Source organism: Oncorhynchus clarkii, chromosome 25, assembly GCF_045791955.1.
Source record: "Oncorhynchus clarkii lewisi isolate Uvic-CL-2024 chromosome 25, UVic_Ocla_1.0, whole genome shotgun sequence".
Lineage (NCBI taxonomy): Eukaryota > Metazoa > Chordata > Actinopteri > Salmoniformes > Salmonidae > Oncorhynchus > Oncorhynchus clarkii.
Window position 1 is genome coordinate 29775464 of NC_092171.1, and position 26215 is coordinate 29801678.

General features: G+C 42.8%; 1 protein-coding gene across 2 annotated transcripts in view; it reads left to right on the forward strand.

Annotated features, from left to right (window-relative positions):
• Positions 1-26215, forward strand: part of LOC139384056 (A-kinase anchor protein 6-like) — a 246674-nt gene that overhangs the window by 101836 nt on the left and 118623 nt on the right. For both annotated transcript variants that reach the window (XM_071128691.1, XM_071128692.1), the window contains 2 exons: positions 4358-4448; positions 5878-6053. In XM_071128691.1, the coding sequence (XP_070984792.1) occupies positions 4358-4448; positions 5878-6053 (267 nt within the window). The remainder of the gene's footprint in view (positions 1-4357; positions 4449-5877; positions 6054-26215) is intronic.

The window sequence follows — 26215 nt, forward strand, 5'->3', positions numbered from 1 at the left end:
AAGGAGATGTCTGTGAGCCCGGGCCGAGCAGGCGCCTCTTTAAAAGGCATTGAGAGATGGCGCGAAATGAAACGGCTATTGATTGAGCTTGATGGCCGATCCAGCTCTTTAAATCACATTAACGACACCACTCTGCAATGGTGGCAAATGAACAAGAGGCCCATAGTTAGAGAGAGAGAGGGGTGGGAGGGGGGCACTCGCCAGTGGGTGTCAAACCCCTTAATACACAGACAGAATACACAGGAAGTTAGATACAGCCCCCTTCTCTCTCTCTCTTTCTCCCTTTCTCTCCAGCACCACTTTTGTAAAAAAGTGCTATTGGATAATCATTATTACAAAGGCCCTACTGATTAAATGAAATACAATTGCAGCAGCTTTGAAATTGGTATTTCAATGTCAGATCTCAATGTCATCCCATTATACGATACGCTACTCAGAAATATGGTAATGCCAACACAAAAAAGAATCTGATCAAATAGAATTGGAGATAAAATGCCTTGCAGGTCACTTTTTAGTCTGTTATTATTATGACAGTAGCCAGGTATCTCCCCCTCTGGCTTGAGTGAGCCAATACTTTTCCTACCTTAGCCTTCCTACCTCCCAGCTCACCTCTTTAACCTCTTTAATGTTGTGTGTTTGTGTGGGTTGGTTCTTCCCTCTCTCCCTCTGTCCTTCCCTCTGTTTCAGTGAGATGACGTCCCTGCCCTGTCTGTCTGTATGTGTGATGTGATGTAGGGATGACAGTCCTCTCACCTGAGCCTGAGAGGAGCGAGGGGCTCCAAATCCAGGAAGTGTATACTGTAGCACAGTGGTCGGCCCGCGAGGGATTTCTTTTGGCCATTTTAGCAATGTTCATAAAAAGACTCAAATCAGTTAAGCATAAAATAAAATTAATTTAGGAAATCTGTTCCCAAGTATTCCCACGGAAAAAAAGAGACGTCATCGTGTATCATTGTAATGAAGGTATGAAATTCTATTTTCAAATACAATCTATTTTTGAGCTTAGTTGTGGTCAGTTTGAAGTATACAAACTATTATAATCATTTTCCGGCTCCCCAAAAAAACGACCCGTGAATTAATCTACTCGCCTATCCCTGCTGTTGTACATCTAGAGGTGTCAAATTGGTGACAACCCTCCTGCGTCCCAAATGGCACCTTATTCCCTATATGATGCACTACTTTTGAATTAGTGCACTTTTTTTTTTTATAATAGCCTTTATTTTGACCGGGAGTCGTGCTGAGACCAAGGTCTCTTTTACAGATGAGCCCTATATCAAACATCAATATACACTATAAACATCAATACACGAAAGCGAAACACAATCCTATAAAACAAACACCAACTCCAATTTTAGAGAGTTTTGGAGATTATTCCACAAGTAAGGTGCAAAAAAACTAAAATCAGATTGACCAAATTCAGCATTTCTCCAATGCCACAAGTGTTTAAGGTTAAGTTTAGCCATTGACTCCAGATTAAGGTTAGGGTTAAGGTTAGCCATTAACTCCAGATTAAGGTTAGGGTTAAGTTTAGGCATTGAGTCCAAAATATTAACGTTAGCCATTAACTCTGAATGGTTTGGGATAGGCTTACTTTCAAAAGTAGTGCACTATATAGGGGATAGGGCAAACTATATAAGGAATAGGGTACCATTTTCAGACGGAGCCATGCTATGAGTGTGAACAACTCAATTTTGGCTGTTCCTGGATCAGCGTTCGAGTGAGTCACCGAGGGCATCTTCTAGTTACTTAGTGAGCTAGGTGTCCCATTCCCCTTCATCCATTCTGCCCAGTGAAGTAGAGCCGGGCCTCGTTCAGTACTCCTCTACTTGCTCTCGGCGGCAGGCCGTCAGAAGCATTTAGCCAATGCTGTGTTGTCACGGCACACCTTCAGCACGCTGGTCAGATCAGACCGGGTCCTAATCGCCAGCAACAGGCCGGCCCAAGATCTAAGGAGATGACAATCTAAGGAGAAGATGACTTCAAGCATCTCACTGCATCACTCCCCTGGGATTCCTCAGCCCCCCCCTCTTTATTCACCCTCCACCCCCCCAACCACTCATAACATCTTCAACAGCATATCCCATCCCCCTCCTCCAGGTCCCCGTTCTCTCACTCTCTTTTATATACACAGTGCATTCGGGAAAGTATTCAGACCCCTTGACTTTTTCTTCATCAATCTACACACAATACCCCATACCCCATAATGGCAAAGCCAAAACAGGTTTTCAGAAATGTTTGCAAATGTTTAAACAAAAAACTTAAAAAAAAACTGATATCACATTTACATAAGTATCATATCCTTTACTCAGCACTTTGTTGACGCACCTTTGGCTACGATTACAGCCTCACGTGTTCTTGGGTATGACGTTACAAGCTTGGCACACCTGTATTTGGGTAGTTCTCCCATTCTTCTCTGCAGATCCTCCCAAGCTCTGTCAGGTTGGATGGGGAGCGTTGCTGCACAGCTATTTTCAGGTCTCTCCAGAGATCGGATTCAAGTCTGGGCTCTGGCTGGGCCACTCAAGGACATTCAGAGACATATTCCAAAGCCTCTCCTTTGTTGTCTTGGCTGCGTGCTTAAGGACATATTTCCACCGGTATAATGTCCATTGCTTGTTTCTTGGCCCAAGCTAGTCTCTTCTTCTTATTAGTGTCCTTTAGTAGTGGTTTCTTTGCAGCAATTCGACCATGAAGGTCTAATTCACGCAGTCTCCTCTGAACAGTTGTTGAGATGTGTCTGTTACTTGAACATTTATTTGGGTGGCATTCTGAGGTGCTGTTAACTCTAATGAACTTATCCTCTGCAGCAGAGGTAACTCTGGGCCTTCCTTTCCTGTGGCGGTCCTCACGAGAGCCAGTTTCATTATAGCGCTTGATGGTTTTTGTGACTGCACTTGAAGAAACTTTCAAAGTTCTTGAAATTTCCCATATTGACTGACGTTCATGTTTTAAAGTAATGATTGCCTGTCGTTTCTTTTTACTTATTTGAGCTGTTCTTGCCATAATATGGACTTGGTATTTTACCAAATAGGGCTATCTTCTGTATACCACTCCTACCTTGTCACAAAACTGATTGGCTCAAACGCATTAAGAAGAAATTCCACAACTTAACTTTTAACAAGGCACACCTGTTAATTGAAATGAATTCCAGGTGATTACCTAATGAAGCTGGTTGAGAGATACTTTGAAGAATCTCAAATATAAAATATATTTTGATTTGTTTAATACTTTTTTTGGTTGGTTACTACATGATTCCACGTGTGTTATTTCATAGTTTTTACGTCTTCACTATTCTACAATGTAGAAAATAGTAAAAATAAAGAAAAACCCTGGAATGAGTAGTAGGTGTGTCCAAGCTTTTGACTGGTACTGTATATACAGTATATATATTATCTTTCTCTGAATGTGAATCATCCCTTTAAATAAAACAACTCAGTAGCCTGTTGGATTTCTGTATGTTGGATTTCTGTATATTGGATAGTTTTTTACAGATACAGATCTTTTCTGCCCCAATATTTCAGGTTAGATGGTAAAGATACTGTAGAGGGAAGTGGAAAGGGATGTGATGTAATAAGTAGAGTGTAGCACAGCTTGAGGGATTATGAAGGGTGCTTGGAGCTTGTGTCAGATGTTTGTATGATGTGGGGACTGGGACTTTTTTTTTGGTGTGATGTTCAGAGAGAGAGAGAGACTCAACCAAATCATAAGAAAATAAAAATATCATTACTTGACACATTGGAAAGAATCAACAAAAAATAGAGCAAACTAGAATGCTATTTGGCCCTAAACAGAGAGTACACAGTGGCAGAATACCTGACCACTGTGACAGAACCAATATGAAGGAAAGCTTTGACTATGTACAGAGTCAGTGAGCATAGCCTTGCTATTGAGTAAGGTCGACATAGGCAGACCTGGCTCTCAAGAAGACAGGCTACGTGCACACTGCCCACAAAATTAGGTGGAAACTGAGCTGCACTTCCTAACCAAATGTATGACCATATTAGAAACACATATATCCCTCAGATTACACAGACCCACAAAGATTTAGGAAAAAAACGAATCCAATTTTGATAAACTCCCATATCTATTGGGTGAAATACCAGTGTGCAATCACCGCAGCCATATTTGTGACCTGTTGTCACAAGAAAAAGGCAACCAGTGAAGAACAAACACCATTGTAAATACAATATTATTTATGTTTATTTATTTTCCCAGAGCTTCAAGTTGAATGTGGACAGTCACTGCTCCCTGAAAGACTGTGTTAATGTTTTGTGTCTGTGTTGCAGAGTTTCAAGTTGAACGTGGACAGTCACTGCTCCCTGAAAGACTGTGTTAATGTTTTGTGTCTGTGTTGCAGAGTTTCAAGTTGAACGTGGACAGTCACTGCTCCCTGAAAGACTGTGTAGTGGAGGAAGGCAGGCAGCTGCTGGAAATCATCCTCTCCCACAGTACGGCTCTCACTGCTCGCAACCCTCTCATTTATTATTAATGTTTATATTAACATACTGACCTTCAGAATGTATACATCTTAAAGTAACCGCTTCTCAAGCAAGGGGAAGGGGGGAAGAAACAGCTTTTTTCAACATACATTACCAATGGTATTCTATCTGCAATGGATTGTGAGTTCGGACAGGCTGGGAGTGATTGGTGCTTGTGACTGGGTGGAGAAAAGATAGAGGAGAGGTGGAAAGAGGAGAGGGAGCGCAGCGCTGTGTATTTGAAGCGAGCGAGTAGGAGAGAGAAAAAGCGAGGGAGGGAGGTGCTGTATATAATATTAATTTTGTGGGCGCTTATATTTGATTTGTCCTACTTAACACATGTACAAGTTTGTATAATACACGTGTGAATTGGAAATGTGGTTTATTTTCATATTCCAACTCCCCGAGACACCCTTCGGAGAGTGGGGTCACGGCCAGGGTCATGACGAGGGAGTAAGAGCGATAGAAAAAGAGAAGGAGCGATTGAGGGAGGTGCTGTGTTTATGAAGATAGGTGGAATTAGAAACAGCAGGGCCTGAGTTAGAGGCCATCTTCCAGACGTTTTCTCCCCTCTGCTGGGCCGATTATTCACCTAAAGCTTCCAGCCAGCCAGCCAGTCAGCCAGCCAGCCAGCAAATCTATCCCCTTACTTCCTGCACTGCAGACACTAATATCTGGTTTCCTAGCAACTCTGCAGATCACTCATGATCATTCCACAGGTATGAGTGGTGTGTGACATTGTTGAGCAGCCAGTCACTAGATAGATAGTGTATGTGCGTGCGTGCGTGCGTGCATTACAGGGTCACATTCTGCCTTGGCTCATTCATCTTGATTTGATCACTTTGTTCAAACAGGATTTGTGTGAATCATGGCTGCTGGGACAGTGTCCTGCTGGTAGAGAGACAGACAGGGCTGGAGGAACACTGATGGTTCTGCAGATGGACGCAGTGTGTTGTGGGAGGGATTTAACTCTAAACCAGCTACTCATCACATGCAGCACACATACTGGTGTGTTCATATACTGTACATTAGTTGGCATACTGTATGACAGATCACATACGCATCTGTGTTCAGGTTAGAGAGAGCAAAGTGGACCACTGAAGAATTCGTGATCATATCAAACAAAGAGCAATTACTTCACTCACATTTAAAAGACTAATAAACATGGTACAGGTATATAATAATAATAATAATAATAATAAAAAAAAAATAATAATAATAATAATAATAATGATGATAATGATGAAGGATAAAAGAGTTTAGCATAATAAAATGATAAATGCCAGTACATCAGTGAATGAAGGATTATAGGAGGGTGGGTGGGTCAGAATGAAAGTAAGTTCAAAGGTAGTGGCTAATCCACAGACTCTTTCTCTCTCTCTATTGTCTATCATTATAGGCCTGAGGGACATGCTCCAGATGGTCGTACACCAGTGGCAGCAACTCCAGAGGCAGATCCGCCGCCAGCACAGCTGGATGCTGCGGACTCTGGACGCCATCAAAGCCCACATTCTGGCCACTGAGGCCGAGGCCTCTCAGGAGGCAGAGACCACGGGCCCGCTGGCCAGCCCAAAGGTAAACTAGCCACACAGACTACATTTCCTTATATCCCCCATATCCCACCGCTCGCCCGCCCGTGTCTGTCCTCCTGCCGGCCCGCGTGCCTGTCCTCCTGTCACTGACTGAAGTCCACCCCCTCTCCTCTCTGTCTCCTTTCCTCTCCCTCTCGCCCGGGGCTATCCAGTGCACGCTCAGCAAAATAAACAAACAGAAGGGGAGATGGGAAGGGGTTGGTGCTATTAGCATAAGAAACAGCTAAAGTAAAGCTTCCCAGTTAGAAGTTACTGGGGGTGAAGGGGGACACACGTAGATGTGCATGATGTGAATATTACATATTTCAGAAATAAACTCTAAAGCAATGGTGGTGGCTGCATGAATCATTTGAGAAGTCAAAATGCAGCAAACACACACAGGAACAATAGACAAAACTCACACACATATTTGTAGCTCAAAATGTGTGAAACCCACTTTGTTCTTTGCATTTAATGTGTAATTACCAGCATTGTCATTCTAGGTTACAATTGCTCATTGTTTAATTGCCAATTGTGATTTAGTAATTTATATTCCGATCTGACTTCAGTGGATGGAGGCATCCTTTCCACTTACCCAGAGAGACCCAGGCAGAGAGAGACAAAAGTTATTTGTGTTTGTGCATCAAAAGGATATGAGCAGTCGTGTCAGAGCATCAGCACAGCTCGGCAGGATTTCCCAGGGGGCCGTGCAATGTGGAGGCACAATCTTCACAGCGCCGCACCTCGCCCTTCCTTCTGACCATAATCTCTTCTGTTTCATCTGAACCAAATTAGAAACTCAATCCCTTTTCCTTTCCTCTCCTCTCCTCGCATTCCTCTTTTCACGTTGTAGGCAACAACATAAATAATCCTGCTGCTTTTAAATTGTTTTGTTGCAATTAGAAATCACCACAATCAGTGTGATCAGTCAGCTCTGACATCCATTAGCTGCTTGGTTGCAGCAAATTAACACAGAGACGAGCCAGTGATTCATTATCTCATAGCTGTTAATGAAGATCAGATGCATTGCCTAATTAGAGGGTGGCCGTTGTGGTGGGGGTAAGGTCAGGGAAGGAGCTACAAATCTCCTCTCAGCACTGAGTATTTAGACCTGTCCTGACTCTCTGACGCTGGAGCACGGGGTTGGGTAAATTTGATAGGACGATGTTGACAGGGGAAAGATGAGAGGTGTCATCTTCTGATCTGAGGGATGGATGACGGGGTTGATGTCATCCAAACCATGGGATGATAAGTCACAGGTCTGGTCCAGGTTGTGTTTGTTGTGCATCCATCAGGCGCTATGACGAGTCATTTTCAATGTAGGAGGCTCGTCCAAGGTTATTTTAATGTGTGTGTGCTGCAGAGATGTTAGCTTGTTATAACGTTGAGCTTGTGTACCTAATATAGCCCTTATACTTTATACTTTACAGCTTATACTTTACAGCTTTATATGTTGGGAATATATTGTTAAAACCAATATCAAATTGTTATGATTTAGAACAATGACAATATTTATTTTATTTTTTTGTGTCTAAAACAACAGGTGCTCTTTGAGGTCATTAATTTACAGCGTGTAAAAATTATAGATGGAAGAGCAATGCAACATGTCACGAGACACAAACGTTGCCTCCATTAAGGTGTGTATAAAGCAAGGCGCGTCTCTCCTGGCGCCCATAACGGTTTGTTGTTATTGCGGAGAGCATATGCTCCTGCCGTTGTCTCTCCGTGTTGATGTTCCCGAGTCTGAATAATTTTGCATGGGACCATAAAGTTTTAAACATTTTGAACATGGCTAGATGTTGGTCAAATGGTAATCCTGAGGGAACCGTGTCTTATTCCCCTCTAATTCAATTGTTGGGGAAGATCAGACAGAGGCGCTTCAGTCTCAAAAACAGCGCCGCACCCCTGGCAAATAATGGGGTCTTTCCACGAAAATAATGCCTTTTGCATCCATTTGATAGCTCTATATTTTTTGTGTGTATATTACCCCTTTTTCTTCCCAATTTCAATTCTGTTTCATCACTGCAACTCCCCAACGGGCTCGAGAGGTGAAGGTCGAGTCATGCATCCTCCAAAACATGACCTGCCAAACCGCACTTCTTAACACCTGCTCGCTTTACCTGGAAGCCAGCCGCAGCAATGTGTCAGAGGAAACACCGTTCAACTGACGACCGAAGTCAGCCTGCAGGCGCCTGGTACCCCACAAGGAGTCACTAGAGCGTGATGAGCCAAGTAAAGTCCCCCCGGCCAAACCCTCCCCTAACCCGGACGATGCTGGGCAAATTGAGTGCCACCCTATGGGACTCCCAATCACAGCCGGTTGTGACACAGCCTGGGATTGAACCCAGGTCTGTAGTGACACCTCTAGCACTGCAATGCAGGGCCTTAGACTGCTGTCCCACTTGGAAGGCCCCATCCCTTTTGATATTTTAAGTAGAAATTATGCACCAATATTGAATTTTAAAGGCCTGTTATATTAAATGAAATGCCCTTTAATATAGACCACATGGAGAATTCAATGCATCAGATTTTTTAGATGAAAAAAAGCTTGCTAAAGTGACAAACTCAGCATTTCGACATGTCCCTCCATCAATATTGTGTCACTTTTAGAAATATTTTAACCCACTTAATCGTAACATTTCTCCAAGTTTTACCATCATTGTAAAGCCCTATTTATGTTTTTGCATTGACAAAGTTATATATTTATGTGATAAGGGATTCATTCATGCCTTTCACTAATTTTAAGGTCAACCCTGTTAGGTGAACTGAACTCTCGTTTTAATATGGTGAAACTATTCCTTTAAAAATGTTCTTTTCAGAAACAGAAACTTTGAACATCTAATTATCAAATCATAGTGTAAAGGCAGGTGAGCTGGTTCTACTCTTTTTTTGGACCATTTTCTGGTGTGTTGTGGTGGAAAACTGAGTGGGTCAAGTATTAACACCACTGTTACCCATAAATAGAAAGGCTTGAATTTATTTTTAAAGAAAATATATTTTTGTAACGCTTGCATTCAATTACCTCTCCCTGTTGCACACGACAAGCTTCCATTCCTCGTGTCACAAGGGGATTTATGGCTGATTTAAGAAGAAATCATCAACCATGTTAGTCAAATCTGTTACTTTATTTGGCAATTTATAGGCACTTATTAAAGTATTCATACCCCTTGAGTTATACCACATTTCATACCCCTTGAGTTATACACGTTTTTTTACAGACTGAATTCAAAATGGATTAAATATATTTTTTCCTCGCCCATCTACATACAATAGCCTATAATGACAAAGTCAAAATGTGTTCTTTTTTTTTCTTTGCACATTTATTGAAAATGTAATACAGAAATACAGTATCTTATATACATAAGTATTCACACCCCTAAGTCAATACTTTGTAGAAGCACATGTAACTCAGCCACTCAGGAACATTCACTGTCTCCTTGGTCTTCTTTGGCACACCTGTATTTGGGGAGTTCTCCCATTCTTCTCTGCAGATGCTCTCAAGCTCTTAGCGGATGTGTATAGGTCCCGAGGCGAGGTTACATGCACTCTCTGGGATGCATAGAGTAGAAGGCCGATTTTCCGTGCCACGATGCCACTGGAAGTCTTTCACACTCACATGCTACGATTTGATAACCATGTGTCAAGACCTGCAAGACGTGTGAGAGACAAACTGACGGGCATAGGAGAGGTCTGGGAGAAGTGGGTGGAGCCATAGGAGAGGTCTGGGAGAAGTGGGTGGAGCGTCTGCCATACCTCTACAACCCTGGGCCTGAAGTAACAGTGGATGAGCAACTGGTTCCATTCAGAGGTAATTTTTATTTTCATATCTGTATTGTAAGTGATTTTCACTGATTGTTTTCTGTGACACTGATACTAATTACTGATAGTAATCTCTTTTGTCCTTTCGGGCAGTATATGCCCAGCAAGCCAGCAAAGTATGGCATCAAAATATGGGTGGCCTGTGATGCACAATCCAGCTACACTTGGAAGATGCAAGTCTACACAGGGAAGCCGACCAGTGGCGGCGCAGAGAAGAAGCAGTGGATGTGGGTTGTGATTTATATGACAGATGGACTCAGGGGGCACAATGCCACATGTGACAATTACTTCACCTCTTATGAACTCAGCCAGCAGCTCCTGAAGAGAAAGATCACCATGGTTGGCACAGTTAGAAAGAACAAGCCTGCGCTCCCCCCTGCACTCCTTGCAACAAGGGGGAGAGAGGACTTCTCATCAAAGTTTGCCTTCACCCCCACCACCACTCTAGTTTCTTACCTCCCAAAGAGGAACAAGAATGTGGTCATCCTGAGCACACTGCACAAAACGTCTGAGATCAGGGATCGTGAGGACAGGAAGCCAGCCATCATCCTGGACTACAACCACAAAGGAGGCGTGGACAACCTGGACAAAACTTACAGCTGCAGCAGGATTACTGCCCACTGGCCCATGGTCATCTTCCATAACATCATTGATGTGGCATCATACAATGCTTTTGTGATATGGAACAAAATCAACCCTACCTGGATGCCTGATAAGCGGAACAAGAGGAGGGTGTTCCTGGGGCAGCTGGTAAAGGCACTTGTAACCCCACCTCTGCAGCGCTTGTGAAAGCTGTTCAGGGGGCTGAATCTTGTCCAGATCCACCTGAGGCTACAGCTGGGGCAGACAAGAGGAGGAGATGCCAATTTTGCCCCCCAAAGAAGGACTGTAAAACAAATACTATGTGCTGCACATGTGAGAAATACATCTGAAAAGTCCATGCACACACACTTGCATACTGTCCTACATGTGCTAATTAGAGTTGATTGATTTATGTTCTTCACGTTTTCATGTATCTATCTTATTTTATTCTTATTGTTGTTGTTTATATCAAATCAAATTTATTTATATAGCCCTTCGTACATCAGCTGATATCTCAAAGTGCTGTACAGAAACCCAGCCTAAAACCCCAAACAGCAAGCAATGCAGGTGTAGAAGCACGGTGGCTAGGAAAAACTCCCTAGAAAGGCCAAAACCTAGGAAGAAACCTAGAGAAGAACCAGGCTATGTGGGGTGGCCAGTCCTCTTCTGGCTGTGCCGGGTGGAGATTATAACAAAACATGGTCAAGATGTTCAAATGTTCATAAATGACCAGCATGGTCGAATTATAATAAGGCAGAATAGTTGAAACTGGAGCAGCAGCACAGTCAGGTGGACTGGGGACAGCAAGGAGTCATCATGTCAGGTATTCCTGGGGCATGGTCCTATGGCTCAGGTCAGTTGAAACTGGAGCAGCAGCACAGCCAGGTGGACTGGGGACAGCAAGGAGTCATCATGTCAGGTAGTCCTGGGGCATGGTCCTAGGGCTCAGGTCCTCCGAGAGAGAGAAAGAGAGAAGGAGAGAATTAGAGAACGCACACTTAGATTCACACAGGACACCGAATAGGACAGGAGAAGTACTCCAGATATAACAAACTGACCCTAGCCCCCCGACACATAAACTACTGCAGCATAAATACTGGAGGCTGAGACAGGAGGGGTCAGGAGACACTGTGGCCCCATCCGAGGACACCCCCGGACAGGGCCAAACAGGAAGGATATAACCCCACCCACTTTGCCAAAGCACAGCCCCCACAACACTAGAGGGATATCTTCAACCACCAACTTACCATCCTGAGACAAGGCTGAGTATAGCCCACAAAGACCTCCGCCACGGCACAACCCAAGGGGGGGGGGGGCGCCAACCCAGACAGGATGACCACATCAGTGACTCAACCCACTCAGGTGACGCACCCCCTCCAGGGACGGCATGAGAGAGCCCCAGTAAAGCCAGTGACTCAGCCCCTGTAATAGGGTTAGAGGCAGAGAATCCCAGTGGAAAGAGGGGAACCGGCCAGGCAGAGACAGCAAGGGCGGTTCGTTGCTCCAGAGCCTTTCCGTTCACCCTCCCACTCCTGGGCCAGACTACACTCAATCATATGACCCACTGAAGAGATGAGTCTTCAGTAGAGACTTAAAGGTTGAGACCGAGTTTGCGTCTCTGACATGGGTAGGCAGACCGTTCCATAAAAATGGAGCTCTATAGGAGAAAGCCCTGCCTCCAGCTGTTTGCTTAAAAATTCTAGGGACAATTAGGAGGCCTGCGTCTTGTGACCGTAGCGTACGTGTAGGTATGTACGGCAGGACCAAATCAGAGAGATAGGTAGGAGCAAGCCCATGTAATGCTTTGTAGGTTAGCAGTAAAACCTTGAAATCAGCCCTTGCTTTGACAGGAAGCCAGTGTAGAGAGGCTAGCACTGGAGTAATATGATCAAATTTTTTTTTGGTTCTAGTCAGGATTCTAGCAGCCGTATTTAGCACTAACTGAAGTTTATTTAGTGCTTTATCCGGGTAGCCGGAAAGTAGAGCATTGCAGTAGTCTAACCTGGAAGTGACAAAAGCATGGATTAATTTTTCTGCATCATTTTTGGACAGAAAGTTTCTGATTTTTGCAATGTTACGTAGATGGAAAAAAGCTGTCCTTGAAATGGTCTTGATATGTTCTTCAAAAGAGAGATCAGGGTCCAGAGTAATGCCGAGGTCCTTCACAGTTTTATTTGAGACGACTGTACAACCATTAAGATTAATTGTCAGATTCAACAGAAGATCTCTTTGTTTCTTGGGACCTAGAACAAGCATCTCTGTTTTGTCCGAGTTTAAAAGTAGAAAGTTTGCAGCCATCCACTTCCTTATGTCTGAAACACATTCTTCTAGCAAGGGCAATTTTGGGGCTTCACCATGTTTAATTGAAATGTACAGCTGTGTGTCATCCGCATAGCAGTGAAAGTTAACATTATGTTTTCGAATGACATCCCCAAGAGGTAAAATATATAGTGAAAACAATAGTGGTCCTAAAACAGAACCTTGAGGAACACCGAAATTTACAGTTGATTTGTCAGAGGACAAACCATTCACAGAGACAAACTGATATCTTTCCGACAGATAAGATCTAAACCAGGCCAGAACTTGTCCGTGTAGACCAATTTGGGTTTCCAATCTCTCCAAAAGAATGTGGTGATCGATGGTATCAAAAGCAGCACTAAGGTCTAGGAGCACGAGGACAGATGCAGAGCCTCGGTCCGATGCCATTAAAATGTCATTTACCACCTTCACAAGTGCCGTCTCAGTGCTATGATGGGGTCTAAAACCAGACTGAAGCATTTCGTATACATTGTTTGTCTTCAGGAAGGCAGTGAGTTGTTGCGCAACAGCCTTTTCTAAAATTTTTGAGAGGAATGGAAGATTCGATATAGGCCGATAGTTTTTTATATTTTCTGGGTCAAGGTTTGGCTTTTTCAAGAGAGGCTTTATTACTGCCACTTTTAGTGAGTTTGGTACACATCCGGTGGATAGAGAGCCGTTTATTATGTTCAACATAGGAGGGCCAAGCACAGGAAGCAGCTCTTTCAGTAGTTTAGTTGGAATAGGGTCCAGTATGCAGCTTGAAGGTTTAGAGGCCATGATTATTTTCATCATTGTGTCAAGAGATATAGTACTAAAACACTTGAGCGTCTCTCTTGATCCTAGGTCCTGGCAGAGTTGTGCAGACTCAGGACAACTGAGCTTTGAAGGAATACACAGATTTAAGGAGGAGTCCGTAATTTGCTTTCTAATAATCAAAATCTTTTCCTCAAAGAAGTTCATGAATTTATCACTGCTAAAGTGAAAGTCATCCTCTCTTGGGGAATGCTGCTTTTTAGTTAGCTTTGCGACAGTATCAAAAAGGAATTTCGGATTGTTCTTATTTTCCTCAATTAAGTTAGAAAAATAGGATGATCGAGCAGCAGTAAGGGCTCTTCGGTACTGCACAGTACTGTCTTTCCAAGCTAGTCGGAAGACTTCCAGTTTGGTGTGGCGCCATTTCCGTTCCAATTTTCTGGAAGCTTGCTTCAGAGCTCGGGTATTTTCTGTGTACCAGGGAGCTAGTTTCTTATGAGAAATGTTTTTAGTTTTTAGGGGTGCAACTGCATCAAGGGTATTGCGCAAGGTTAAGTTGAGTTCCTCAGTTAGGTGGTTAACTGATTTTTGTCCTCTGGCGTCCTTGGGTAGACAGAGGGAATCTGGAAGGACACCAAGGAATCTTTGTGTTGTCTGTGAATTTATAGCACGACTTTTGATGATCCTTGGTTGGGGTCTGAGCAGATTATTTGTTGCAATTGCAAACGTAATAAAATGGTGGTCCGATAGTCCAGGATTATGAGGAAAAACATTAAGATCCACAACATTTATTCCATGGGACAAAACTAGGTCCAGCGTATGACTGTGACAGTGAGTGGGTCCAGAGACATGTTGGACAAAACCCACTGAGTCGATGATGGCTCCGAAAGCCTTTTGGAGTGGGTCTGTGGACTTTTCCATGTGAATATTAAAGTCACCAAAGATTAGAATATTATCCGCTATGACTACAAGGTCCGATAGGAATTCAGGGAACTCAGTGAGGAACACTGTATATGGCCCAGGAGGCCTGTAAACAGTAGCTATAAAAAGTGATTGAGTAGGCTGCATAGATTTCATGACTAGAAGCTCAAAAGACGAAAACGTCATTTTTTTTTTTGTAAATTGAAATTTGCTATCGTAAATGTTAGCAACACCTCCGCCTTTGCGGGATGCACGGGGGATATGGTCACTAGTGTAGCCAGGAGGTGAGGCCTCATTTAACACAGTAAATTCATCAGGCTTAAGCCATGTTTCAGTCAGGCCAATCACATCAAGATTATGATCAGTGATTAGTTCATTGACTATAATTGCCTTTGAAGTAAGGGATCTAACATTAAGTAGCCCTATTTTGAGATGTGAGGTATCATGATCTCTTTCAATAATGACAGGAATGGAGGTGGTCTTTATCCTAGTGAGATTGCTAAGGCGAACACCGCCATGTTTAGTTTTGCCCAACCCAGGTCGAGGCACAGACACGGTCTCAATGGTGATAGCTGAGCTGACTACACTGACTGTGCTAGTGGCAGACTCCACTATGCTCCACTATACACCTTGTGAGTGGGTGCAATGGTTAAAAACATGTGAGGAGACTAGCATTTTGTAGTTAAATTCCTCCTTGTACAGTATTTAAGAATATATCACTATGTTGCCAAAAAGGTTCAAGACTGTTATTGTTTCCCTTCAATAAAATGCATTCAAAACTAGTTTTCTGCAAATTTCTGCTACTTTCTAAGTGCTATCTCTTGCAAAAGAGATGCGGTAACTTTAGCAATAATAATAATAATAAACCTCTAGTAAAGAAAACAATTATGACAGGTGTGTCACGAGAGGTGTCCACTGATTAAAGGCAGTCTTTCTGCATTGTGAAGAGGGAAAACCCAGATATTCACAAAGTTTGTGATGAATGACAGGTTGTTTCTTCATGCAAAATATATTTGGAGTTTAAAAAGCAATTAAGCTTGTTTATTTGAGGGGTTTTGTGAAGGCGAGTCATGTTTGACCCTTAGGACATGGGGAGTATACAGAAGGTTAAGACTACACAAGGGTTAAGAAAGATGGGGCCACTGTGTTCTTGGGGACCTTCGATGCTGCAGAAATGTTTGGGTATCCTTCTCCAGATCTGTGCCTCGACACAATCCTGTCTCGGAGCTCTACGGACAATTCCTTCGACCTCATGGCTTGGTTTTTGCTCTGACATGCACTGTTAACTGTGGGACCTTATACAGACAGGTGTGTGCCTTTCCAAATCATGTCCAATCAATTGCATTTACCACAGGTGGACTCCAATCAAGTTGTAGAAACATCTCAATTATGATCAATGGAAACAGGATGCAACTGAGCTCAATTTCGAGTTTCATAGCAAAGGGTCTGAAAACTTATGTAAATAAGGTATTTCTGTTTTTTTTTTCTAAAAACCTGTTTTCGGTTCATTATGGGGTATTGTGCGTAGATTGATTAGGAAAAACGTTTATTTAATCAATTTTAGAATAACATTTGGAAAAAGAGAAGTGGTCTGTAATACTTTCTGGATGCACTGTACTGTAGGGAGTAGGCTGCCATTTGGATGCACCCCAGAACATTTGGTATTCATGGTAACAAAGAAAGTTAAATTTCTATACTTGGGAATGCCGGCTATATTGTTGTAGGGTTATTTTTCATTGCCAGCCACCAGAAGGATGCTCAACTCAGGGAATCCAACCAATACACACACTCCCCATGTTATGTCCCAAAGCTTTACACAGAGTTATGGAAGAACATAGCATATTCTGTACGTGATTCATGTAAACACAGTACATTTTAATTTCAGATAAGAGGAGATTACTCTTACAAGGGAACTTCTGTGTGTGTTCAGATTGCCTCTGTGATGTTAGCATGGGTTATATTATTGTGGAATCAAGTTAAAGCTATGTTCTAAGTCACCCAGGCTTTGTCTCAAATGGCTCCCTATAGTGCACTACTTTATACCAGAGCCCTATGGGCCCTGGTCAAAAGTAGTGCCCTATAAAGGGAATAGGGTGCCATTTGGGATGCAGCTCTACTCTTTAGTGGCGGTGGTGTGTGATGCGTCCCTCCCTGAGCCCTGGTGGTTTGGCCAGCAGAACATAACAGTGTAATATTCAGGAGCTGTCTGTCTGTCATATCACAGGGATTGCAGCAGTAGGCTCTGTCTCTGTGCCTCTGACTCTCTCACTCACAGCCTCTGTGGATGGCAGAACTGACAGGTGTTGACCACACACACAAAAAACAAACAAACATGCATGCATGGACTCGCACGCACGCCCACAAACACGTTCCAACGCATGTGAGCCTAAGCGCACACACGCGCAGGCACACACATTTTAATGTCCCTTGCTCTCATCCCCCGTGATTCTCCTTTCACCTCCTCATCATGCTCCAATGTTCATGCTATACATGGCACAGCCACAGCACAGGCACAGCCTCAGCCCCATCATCAATTCTCTCTCCATTTACGGTTGTCATTCATGTTGATAAGCTAGCTGGTGATTCTCTCTGAGACAAAATATTCTGCAATTTGAACAGTTTCAACATGGAAATACATTTGTGAAATTGCAGCATAATTGTTAGCTAACATCATTGACATCTACGGAAACTTTGGTGATGTGTGTTATTTGTCAAAAGTAGCATGCTTTAGATCTTGTGTCCGTTAATCCGTCCGCCAGTCCGTATATCTGTCAGTCAGTCTGTCTGTCTGTGCCCAGAGTTGGAACGCACCATATCTCTCGAGAAGCAGGTGTGGATGGGCCCTTCCTTCCTCTCTGTAACCCCATCACTCTGCCAGTGATCCCTTCAGATTAGACCATGTTCGTTTGGGTACGGGCGACACAAATCCAGTTAACCAGCTTGACGAAACAGCCCCAAGTCAGTGACCAAACGACACCCTGCACTCTGGGGATATTTGGGCGACGTTACCATTACCATGCCTCCACCACATCACATTATAGCTTCATCAGAGTAGGTGTTGGGTATCCTACCCACCGCTTCCTCCATCGCCCCCAGTGGTACAATATCTAGGTCCTCAGAGTGGGATTATTCAGGTCATCTGTGCCCTGCCAGGTGTCAGTGGCATATACTAATGCTGGCCTGGCTGCCTGTGTGTGTATGTATGTAAAAGCAGCAGGGCCTTATCTGCTGCTGCTCCCAGACAGCTTGTCTGCCCCAGGGCCCACATTTCACCCAGCCGGCCCTGCTGACTGCAGTGCAGTGGGGGAGAGATGTGGGCGGAAGAGTGGGAGGGAGGAGCAGGATGAGTGGGGGACAGGGGCAAGGAAAGGGGGGGAGACAGGGCAGAGGTAGAGAGACCGGAGGGGGTGAGGGACCACCGTTGCCGTCATCATCATCAACCACATCTGCAAAATACATCTGCAAATTATGGTGGAAAATAAGTATTTGGTCAATAACAAACAAGCAAGATTTCTGGCTCTCACAGACCTGTAATTTCTTCTTTAAGAGGCTCCTCTGTCCTCCACTCGTTACCTGTATTAATGGCACCTGTTTGAACTTGTTATCAGTATAAAAGACACCTGTCCACAACCTCAAACAGTCACACTCCAAACTCCACTATGGCCAAGACCAAAGAGCTGTCAAAGGACACCAGAAACAAAATTGTAGACCTGCACCAGGCTGGGAAGACTGAATCTGCAATAGGTAAGCAGCTTGGTTTGAAGAAATCAACTGTGGGAGCAATTATTAGGAAATGGAAGACATACAAGACCACTGATAATCTCCCTCGATCTGGGGCTCCACGCAAGATCTCACCCTGTGGGGTCAAAATGATCACAAGAACGGTGAGCAAAAATCCCAGAACCACACGGGGGGACCTAGTGAATGACCTGCAGAGAGCTGGGACCAAAGTAACAAAGCCTACCATCCGTAACACACTACGCCGCCAAGGACTCAAATCCTGCAGTGCCAGACGTGTCCCCCTGCTTAAGCCAGTACATGTCCAGGCCCGTCTGAAGTTTGCTAGAAAGCATTTGGATGATCCAGAAGAAGATTGGGAGAATGTCATATGGTCAGATGAAACCAAAATATAACTTTTTGGTAAAAACTCAACTCGTCGTGTTTGGAGGACAAAGAATGCTGAGTTGCATTCAAAGAACACCATACCTACTGTGGAACATGGGGGTGGAAACATCATGCTTTGGGGCTGTTTTTCTGCAAAGGGACCAGGACAACTGATCCGTGTAATGGAAAGAATGAATGGGGCCATGTATCGTGAGATTTTGAGTGAAAACCTCCTTCCATCAGCAAGGGCATTGAAGATGAAACTTGGCTGGGTCTTTCAGCATGACAATGATCCCAAACACACCGCCCGGGCAATGAAGGAGTGGCTTCGTAAGAAGCATTTCAAGGTCCTGGAGTGGCCTAGCCAGTCTCCAGATCTCAACCCCATAGAAAATCTTTGGAGGGAGTTGAAAGTCCATGTTGCCCAGCAACAGTCCCAAAACATCACTGCTCTAGAGGAGATCTGCATGGAGGAATGGGCCAAAATACCAGCAACAGTGTGTGAAAACCTTGTGAAGACTTACAGAAAACATTTGACCTCTGTCATTGCCAACAAAGGGTATATAACAAAGTATTGAGACACTTTTGTTATTGACCAAATACTTATTTTCCACTTATACTTATAATCTGCAAATTAATTCATTATAAATCCTACAATGTGATTTTCCGGATTTTTTTTCTTCATTTTGTCTGTCATAGTTGAAGTGTACCTATGATGAAAATTACAGGCCTCTCTCATCTTTTTAAGTGGGAGAACTTGCACAATTGGTGGCTGACTAAATACTTTTTTTCCCACTGTAGGACTTTCAAAATACAGAAATACGGCTACAACTTAAAACAACTGTTAAGACTCTTAAAAAACATAAATGTATCTCTCTATAAAGTGTCTGTCTTTTAAATGAGAAATGCAAATAATCAGAGATCCACATAATAAATAGTTCATGCATTCCCAGGTCTGGCTGGCACTATTAGCATGCAAAGGCACTCTAAATGTAATTTATAAAGTGAGTTAAAATGACATAACTCTTTAGGTTGCTTTTGCCTAAGGGCGATCTGACAATTGAAATGCATTTTCTAAGATTAAAAAAAAGTTAATGGTTCTATTTTTTGCTAGACATTTTCAAATATTTAATTGCATGAACAATAGAAATTAATATACATAGCTTTTCTGTCATAATAATGCAGTGTGTGGTTGTGGTCAGAAGTTGTGTGGTTGTGGTCAGAAGTTGTGTGGTTAGAAGTTGTGTGGTTTGAAGTTGTGTGGTTAGAATTTGTTTGGTTGTGTGGTTAGAAGTTGTGTGGTCAGAAGTTGTGTGGTTGTGGTCAGAAGTTGTGTGGTTAGAAGTTGTGTGGTTTAAAGTTGTGTGGTCAGAAGTTGTGTGGTTGTGTGGTTAGAAGTTGTGTGGTCAGAAGTTGTGTGGTTAGAAGTTGTGTGGTTGTGTGGTCAGAAGTTGTGTGGTTGTGTGGTTAGAAGTTGTGTGGTCAGAAGTTGTGTGGTTGTGTGGTCAGAACTTGTGTGGTTGTGTGGTTAGAACTTGTGTGGTTGTGCGGTCAGAAGTTGTGTGGTCAGAAGTTGTGTGGTTGTGTGGTTAGAAGTTGTGTGGTCAGATGTGGTTGTGTGGTCAGAAGTTGTGTGGTTGTGTGGTTAGAAGTTTTGTGGATAGAAGTTGTGTGGTTAGAAATTGTGTGGTTAGAAGTTGTGTGATCAGAAGTTGTGTGGTTGTGTGGTTAGAAGTTGTGTGGTTGTGCGGTCAGAAGTTGTGTGGTCAGAAGTTGTGTGGTTAGAAGTTGTGTGGTTGTGTGGTCAGAAGTTGTGTGGTTGTGTGGTTAGAAGTTGTGTGGTCAGAAGTTGTGTGGTTGTGTGGTCAGAACTTGTGTGGTTGTGTGGTTAGAACTTGTGTGGTTGTGCGGTCAGAAGTTGTGTGGTCAGAAGTTGTGTGGTTGTGTGGTTAGAAGTTGTGTGGTCAGATGTGGTTGTGTGGTCAGAAGTTGTGTGGTTGTGTGGTTAGAAGTTTTGTGGATAGAAGTTGTGTGGTTAGAAATTGTGTGGTTAGAAGTTGTGTGATCAGAAGTTGTGTGGTTGTGTGGTTAGAAGTTGTGTGGTTGTGCGGTCAGAAGTTGTGTGGTCAGAAGTTGTGTGGTTAGAAGTTGTGTGGTTGTGTGGTCAGAAGTTGTGTGGTTAGAAGTTGTGTGGTTAGAAGTTGTGTGGTTGTGTGGTTAGAAGTTGTGTGGTCAGAAGTTGTGGTTGTGTGGTTAGAAGTTGTGTGGATAGAAGTTGTGTGGTTGTGTGGTTAGAAGTTGTGTGGTTAGAAGTTGTGTCAGAGGTTGTGTGGTTGTGTGGTTAGAAGTTGTGTGGATAGAAGTTGTGTGGTTGTGTGGTTAGAAGTTGTGTGGTTAGAAGTTGTGTGATCAGAAGTTGTGTGGTTGTGGTCAGAAGTTGTGTGGTTAGAAGTTGTGTGGTTGTGTGGTCAGAAGTTGTGTGGTTAGAATGTGTTTGGTTGTGTGGTTAGAAGTTGTGTGGTCAGAAGTTGTGTGGTCAGAAGTTGTGTGGTTGTGGTCAGAAGTTGTGTGGTTAGAAGTTGTGTAGTTGTGTGGTCAGAAGTTGTGTGGTTAGAAGTTGTGTAGTTGTGTGGTCAGAAGTTGTGTGGTTGTGTGGTTAGAAGTTGTGTGGTTGTGGTCAGAAGTTGTGTGGTCAAACGTTGTGTGGTTGTGTGATTAGAAGTTGTGTGGTTGTGTGGTCAGAAGTTGTGTGGTCAGAAGTTGTGTGGTTATGTGGTTAGAAGTTGGGTGGATAGAAGTTATGTGGTTGTGTGGTTAGAAGTTGTGTGGTTAGAAGTTGTGTGGTTAGAAGTTGTGTGTTTGTGTGGTCAGAAGTTGTGTGGTTTTATTGTTAGAAGTTGTCTAGTTGTGTGGTCAGAAGTTGTGTGGTCAGAAGTTGTGTGGTTAGAAGTTGTGTGGTTGTGTGGTCAGAAGTTGTGTGGTTGTGTGGTTAGAAGTTGGGTGGATAGAAGTTATGTGGTTGTGTGGTTAGAAGTTGTGTGGTTTTATTGTTAGAAGTTGTCTGGTTGTGTGGTCAGAAGTTGTGTGGTCAGAAGTTGTGTGGTTAGAAGTTGTGTGGTTGTGTGGTCAAAAGTTGTATGGTTGTATTCAGTAGTTTAGAGGTCAGTAGTTGTGGTCACTAGATATGGTAAGCAGTTGTGTTATTGCGGTCAGAAGCTGTGTGATTGTTGAAATGGATCTGTGGGATTTACTAAAAATAGTAGGCTAGGTGAAATGTTTAAAGGAGGACATTGTGTTGTAGTCAATGCTAATGTAGCAGCACTGTCTCTATGAGTTGAAATTGAGATAGTGAATAAACATCTACTAGTCCCTGCCATCCCCTTCACCCCTTTTCTACCTGTGTAGCCTAGTTGTCTATTTCAGAAATTAATTTGGTAGTCTAATCTAGTATAATTTCTTATAAAGGAAAACATGTCCCATTCATTCTGCTTCTAAATGTGAATGAAGCCTCAATCTGAACCTCGCTCCTCAGGACTCACTGTATGTCTGCGTCTGAAATGACACCCTATTTCCTATATACAGTAGTGCACTACTGATCAAAAGTAGTGCACTATATAGGGAATAGGGTGCCATTTCAGACGTAGGAAATAACCGACCAAGCGCTCCTATGTGACTTAATTATAATTCTTCAATCTCTTATCCCCTGGCTATGTTATTGCGTGTGCCATTGAATCCGCAAAAATATCTTAACCAATTTTATTATTTTTTTAATTTGTATTCTGCCTTCAACACTTGGCAATCGGATCAAAGATTACCCAAGTTGCTTGCAAATAAAAGCATCGAGGAGGCACTTTAGGCTGTAATTATTTGAATCAGAGTGAGGTTGTTTTGTGTTGTGAAAAGGCACAGCTCTATTGGAGTCTATTAGTTTGATTCCCTTTGGTTGGTGCGGTTTCCACATGTCAGAAGTGCTAATGCCTAATGAATTCTATCAAACTAAATACAATAAGGTCAAATCTGACAGACATGGATGGGGATATATGAACACAGCATGATGGCTAGGCTCTTGATATTGCTTGAAGTGAGGAGCCCATGCAGCCTCGGCTTCAGAGAAAAAGGTTTGTTTTATAATGTGTGGCCTGAATACTACAGCAATGAATGCTAACTTCAGTTAGTAGGCTACCCAGTGCAAAGTCAACTGGTTTTATGAAACCTGTTGTTTAAACTCATCTCTATGAGTTGCTATCTAGATTCCAAGAAGGGGGTTTATTACCGACATAAACAGTGCTTACTCGTCTACACAATACAGTCGACAGAGATACCGAAGGAGATTGGGCTAGGCTTACAGTATAGTTTGTGCCCCTCCTAACGTAGATGACTGTCATCCAACTGCAATCCAGTAGCAACAATATTATTCACAGGGATTTCTATATGTTCTCTGGTGGAGAGAGAGAGCGTAAGCATAGCCACGCGAAGTAGGGGTGCTGCAGCACCCCCAGACAAATCAGAATAAAAATATAGATTTTAAAGATTTTTTTCCCCTTCTTGAAAGTAGTGCACGGGGCCTTTACTAGTATTATCTGACCGATATAGACCTCTGTAGCTTGGGCAAAACAAAACAAATCTGCAAAAAATCTCTGCTTTGGCTAAAAAAGGTAGTTGTATAATTAAGAGCAGTATCTTGCAGGAGTCAATAGTTGAAATTGTAAGAGTTGTTGTCCTGTCCCGATTGTCATTCTAATGGGATCCAGAAAGAACAAAACCCTTTTCTGCCAGTGACTGATTGTCAGAGACACATAATGCAGCTGCCGTATAACAGGAGATATCTATGACATTCAATAAAACAGATGGAGGAAACATCACTAACACGTTCAATCACCCAAAGCCCCAGTCAGAACTCTTCAGATCAAGTCCTACCTGGCTGTACCTACCTGATGTTACTTCTTTCCTTCTTACCTGAATGTTCCAAAAAAACAAGAATTGTAATCAGGAGTACTTATAGCCAATCTGGTCTCCATAAAACTGTCAGTAGTGTTATGAAATATGGGCAGTGGAATTACCTTATCACCACGGTGATTTAACATGCCTCACAGGTAAAAGACAAAAACATGTCCCATCGGCCATCACTCCTTTCCTCCCTCTGTCAGAGTCCTCAATGAATGTCAGATGAGCTTTAGATGGATCCTCTACCCCCTCCCGCTCGCTCTCTCACTCTCCCTCCTTTTCTCTCCCCCCTAATCTCTCTATTTCTCTCAACCTCTCTTTCTCTCTTCCTCTCTTTCTGTCTCTCTCCATCCCTACTTCTCCTTACTTCCTCCTTGAAGTGATAGAACATTCTAATGCCTACCCTCTGGTTCTTTCCTCCATGAAATCTGGCCAAAGCCCTGAAGGTAAGATAGCTGCTGTGCATGAAAAGCAACACACGCAGACAATGCAAACGAAAAATGGAAAAGGACTCAGTAACGTTTTATTCCTCAGAGGAAAGAGAAATGACATCCAATGAGTCCTATCTTCTGTTTTTGGAATTCATATATTCAGTATGTAGACAGACCGGAAGAAAAATATTTTTTTCCTCCTTTGTCTGCCACTGCGTTTTAGCTCTTTGATGGTCCATAATGATTTCTCCTTTGGTTTTATTGCGAGCTCTGACAGATGCTCTGAGTAGTAAAATGTTATTATGTTCACAAACCTGGCCATGGTGATTAAACACCTCTTTTATTTGTGCTTGAATCGTTTTAATGTAGACACCAGCAGGGAACAAGCAGGCAACACTGTGTGTCTGTAAATCCCTATTACAAAACCCACCAGTGACAAAAATCCTGAAATGTCATATTACTGTATTTTTATTATTATTGTTATTATTATTGTTATAGTAGCATATTTGACATGTTACTATGGTATTCCAATGGCAAAAATAAATCACTAACCCTTTATAAGAGCTAGCAGAAGAAGGATCCGTTTTCCAGGATGATCTCCTCCTCTGTGAAGACTGTAGTTTCACTGTTTACTCCTGTGCTACGTTTCCACATTCCTCCTGGTTCATGTTAAAGGATTCGGCCCTGAATTCCCTCTGTTCTTCTCTCTCTTCCTCGGCTGGTGGAAAAGCGTTAGTCATTGTCAACTCAGTTGGAATGTTTAAAATTCTACAAACAAAATGGCTCGTCTTTGGATCCCTTTTGATTTGTGTTCCAGCTTTGATATTGAAAATAAGTGGAATGGTGTCCTGGAACAGTAAGTAAAGAGAAGAGATTACTTTGGGAGGAGAAGCAGAATAATAGGCTCAATGTTAGGAGAGGACGAGTGTTTGATTCCTACATCTAGTGGCTGTGTAGGAGGATCAGGAGGACTGCTTGGTTCTTTGTTCTGTGATGTTTTGGGCCATTAATACATTATCTCCTTTGACTGCTTCCTAGACAGTTACATGCTTTGTGTTGCTTAGATCCTGACCTGGGTTCATATAGTATTTGTTTTCATTCAGATACATTAGCTGCACTCGATTGAGCTCGCCTGATGCAATAGAACCAATGGAATATTACCAAAAGTGCAAACCCCACCCTTCTGGCACTCCAAGCAGGCTCAATGATACATTCCTTAGTTGAGAAATGGGCCAATCTAGCTAGTAGTCCACCTGGACTAGAGTGAGTGAATTAAGAACAGAATTCATTGATCATATGGTGATTGAGATCTATTGCTAATAGTGATTATTAGTGTTGATTTAAAAAGCCCAACATATCTTTGGGACATGCATGATGTAGTATTGTCTCTATTGGAAAAGTCCCACTTCTGTTGTGTTGTTCTAGTTGAGTCAATGTTGGCTCTCTATGTGCGTTGTATGGTGTTTGGTTGGTCCTCCCTCATTTCCCTCTCAGTTGAAATGTTATCTCTCTGGTGGTAAGAACGTGCTATGTGTGTTTATTCTGCCTAGGCATTGTTCTGAATCTTAAAGCCCTGGTTATGTGATGCTTTAATTTCCCAACTAACATCAGATAGAGGAATATGTGATTCTCTCCACAACAGTAGCTCTCCATTCTTCAGTTCTGACACAGTCGCCCTCGAAATACACTTAATTGCTCAGACCCCGTAATTACCTCTAATTTCCTCCAATGTGTTAACTTTTCTCTCTACCACCCATGATGTAAATAAATGAGTAGGACTGATCTAATTCTCTTGTTTTGAAGAGACTGCAGGATGATGGATCTGTGAGGAGTTTCAATTGGTTGGCTTATTTGATTTTCTGTTGTCAGTGCATTTTAAATGATATTCTCTGACCATGTTTAAAGATAATTACTCCACATCACATTAAATAACAAATACTTCCCCCACAAACTTCATTTGTCTATTCCAACTACCCCCATGGAGGCACCACACACACACACACATACACACACACACACACACACACACACACACACACACACACACACACACACACACACATTCTTATCCACATCCCCGCTCCCGACCAGAGCAGACAGAGCCTGCTGAGAGGGTCCATGTGGACTATCTATCGGGGAGTTTCTCATTTCAATTCATTTGAAAATCATATTTGATTTCATGCATAATTAGTTTGTCCATCAGTAGGCCTGCGTCTGGCCCCACACTGCGATGGTATCTGTAGCATCACACATGTCTGATGACACTCTGCTTTGGCACAACAGACAATATGCATTAGAAGAATAACACGGT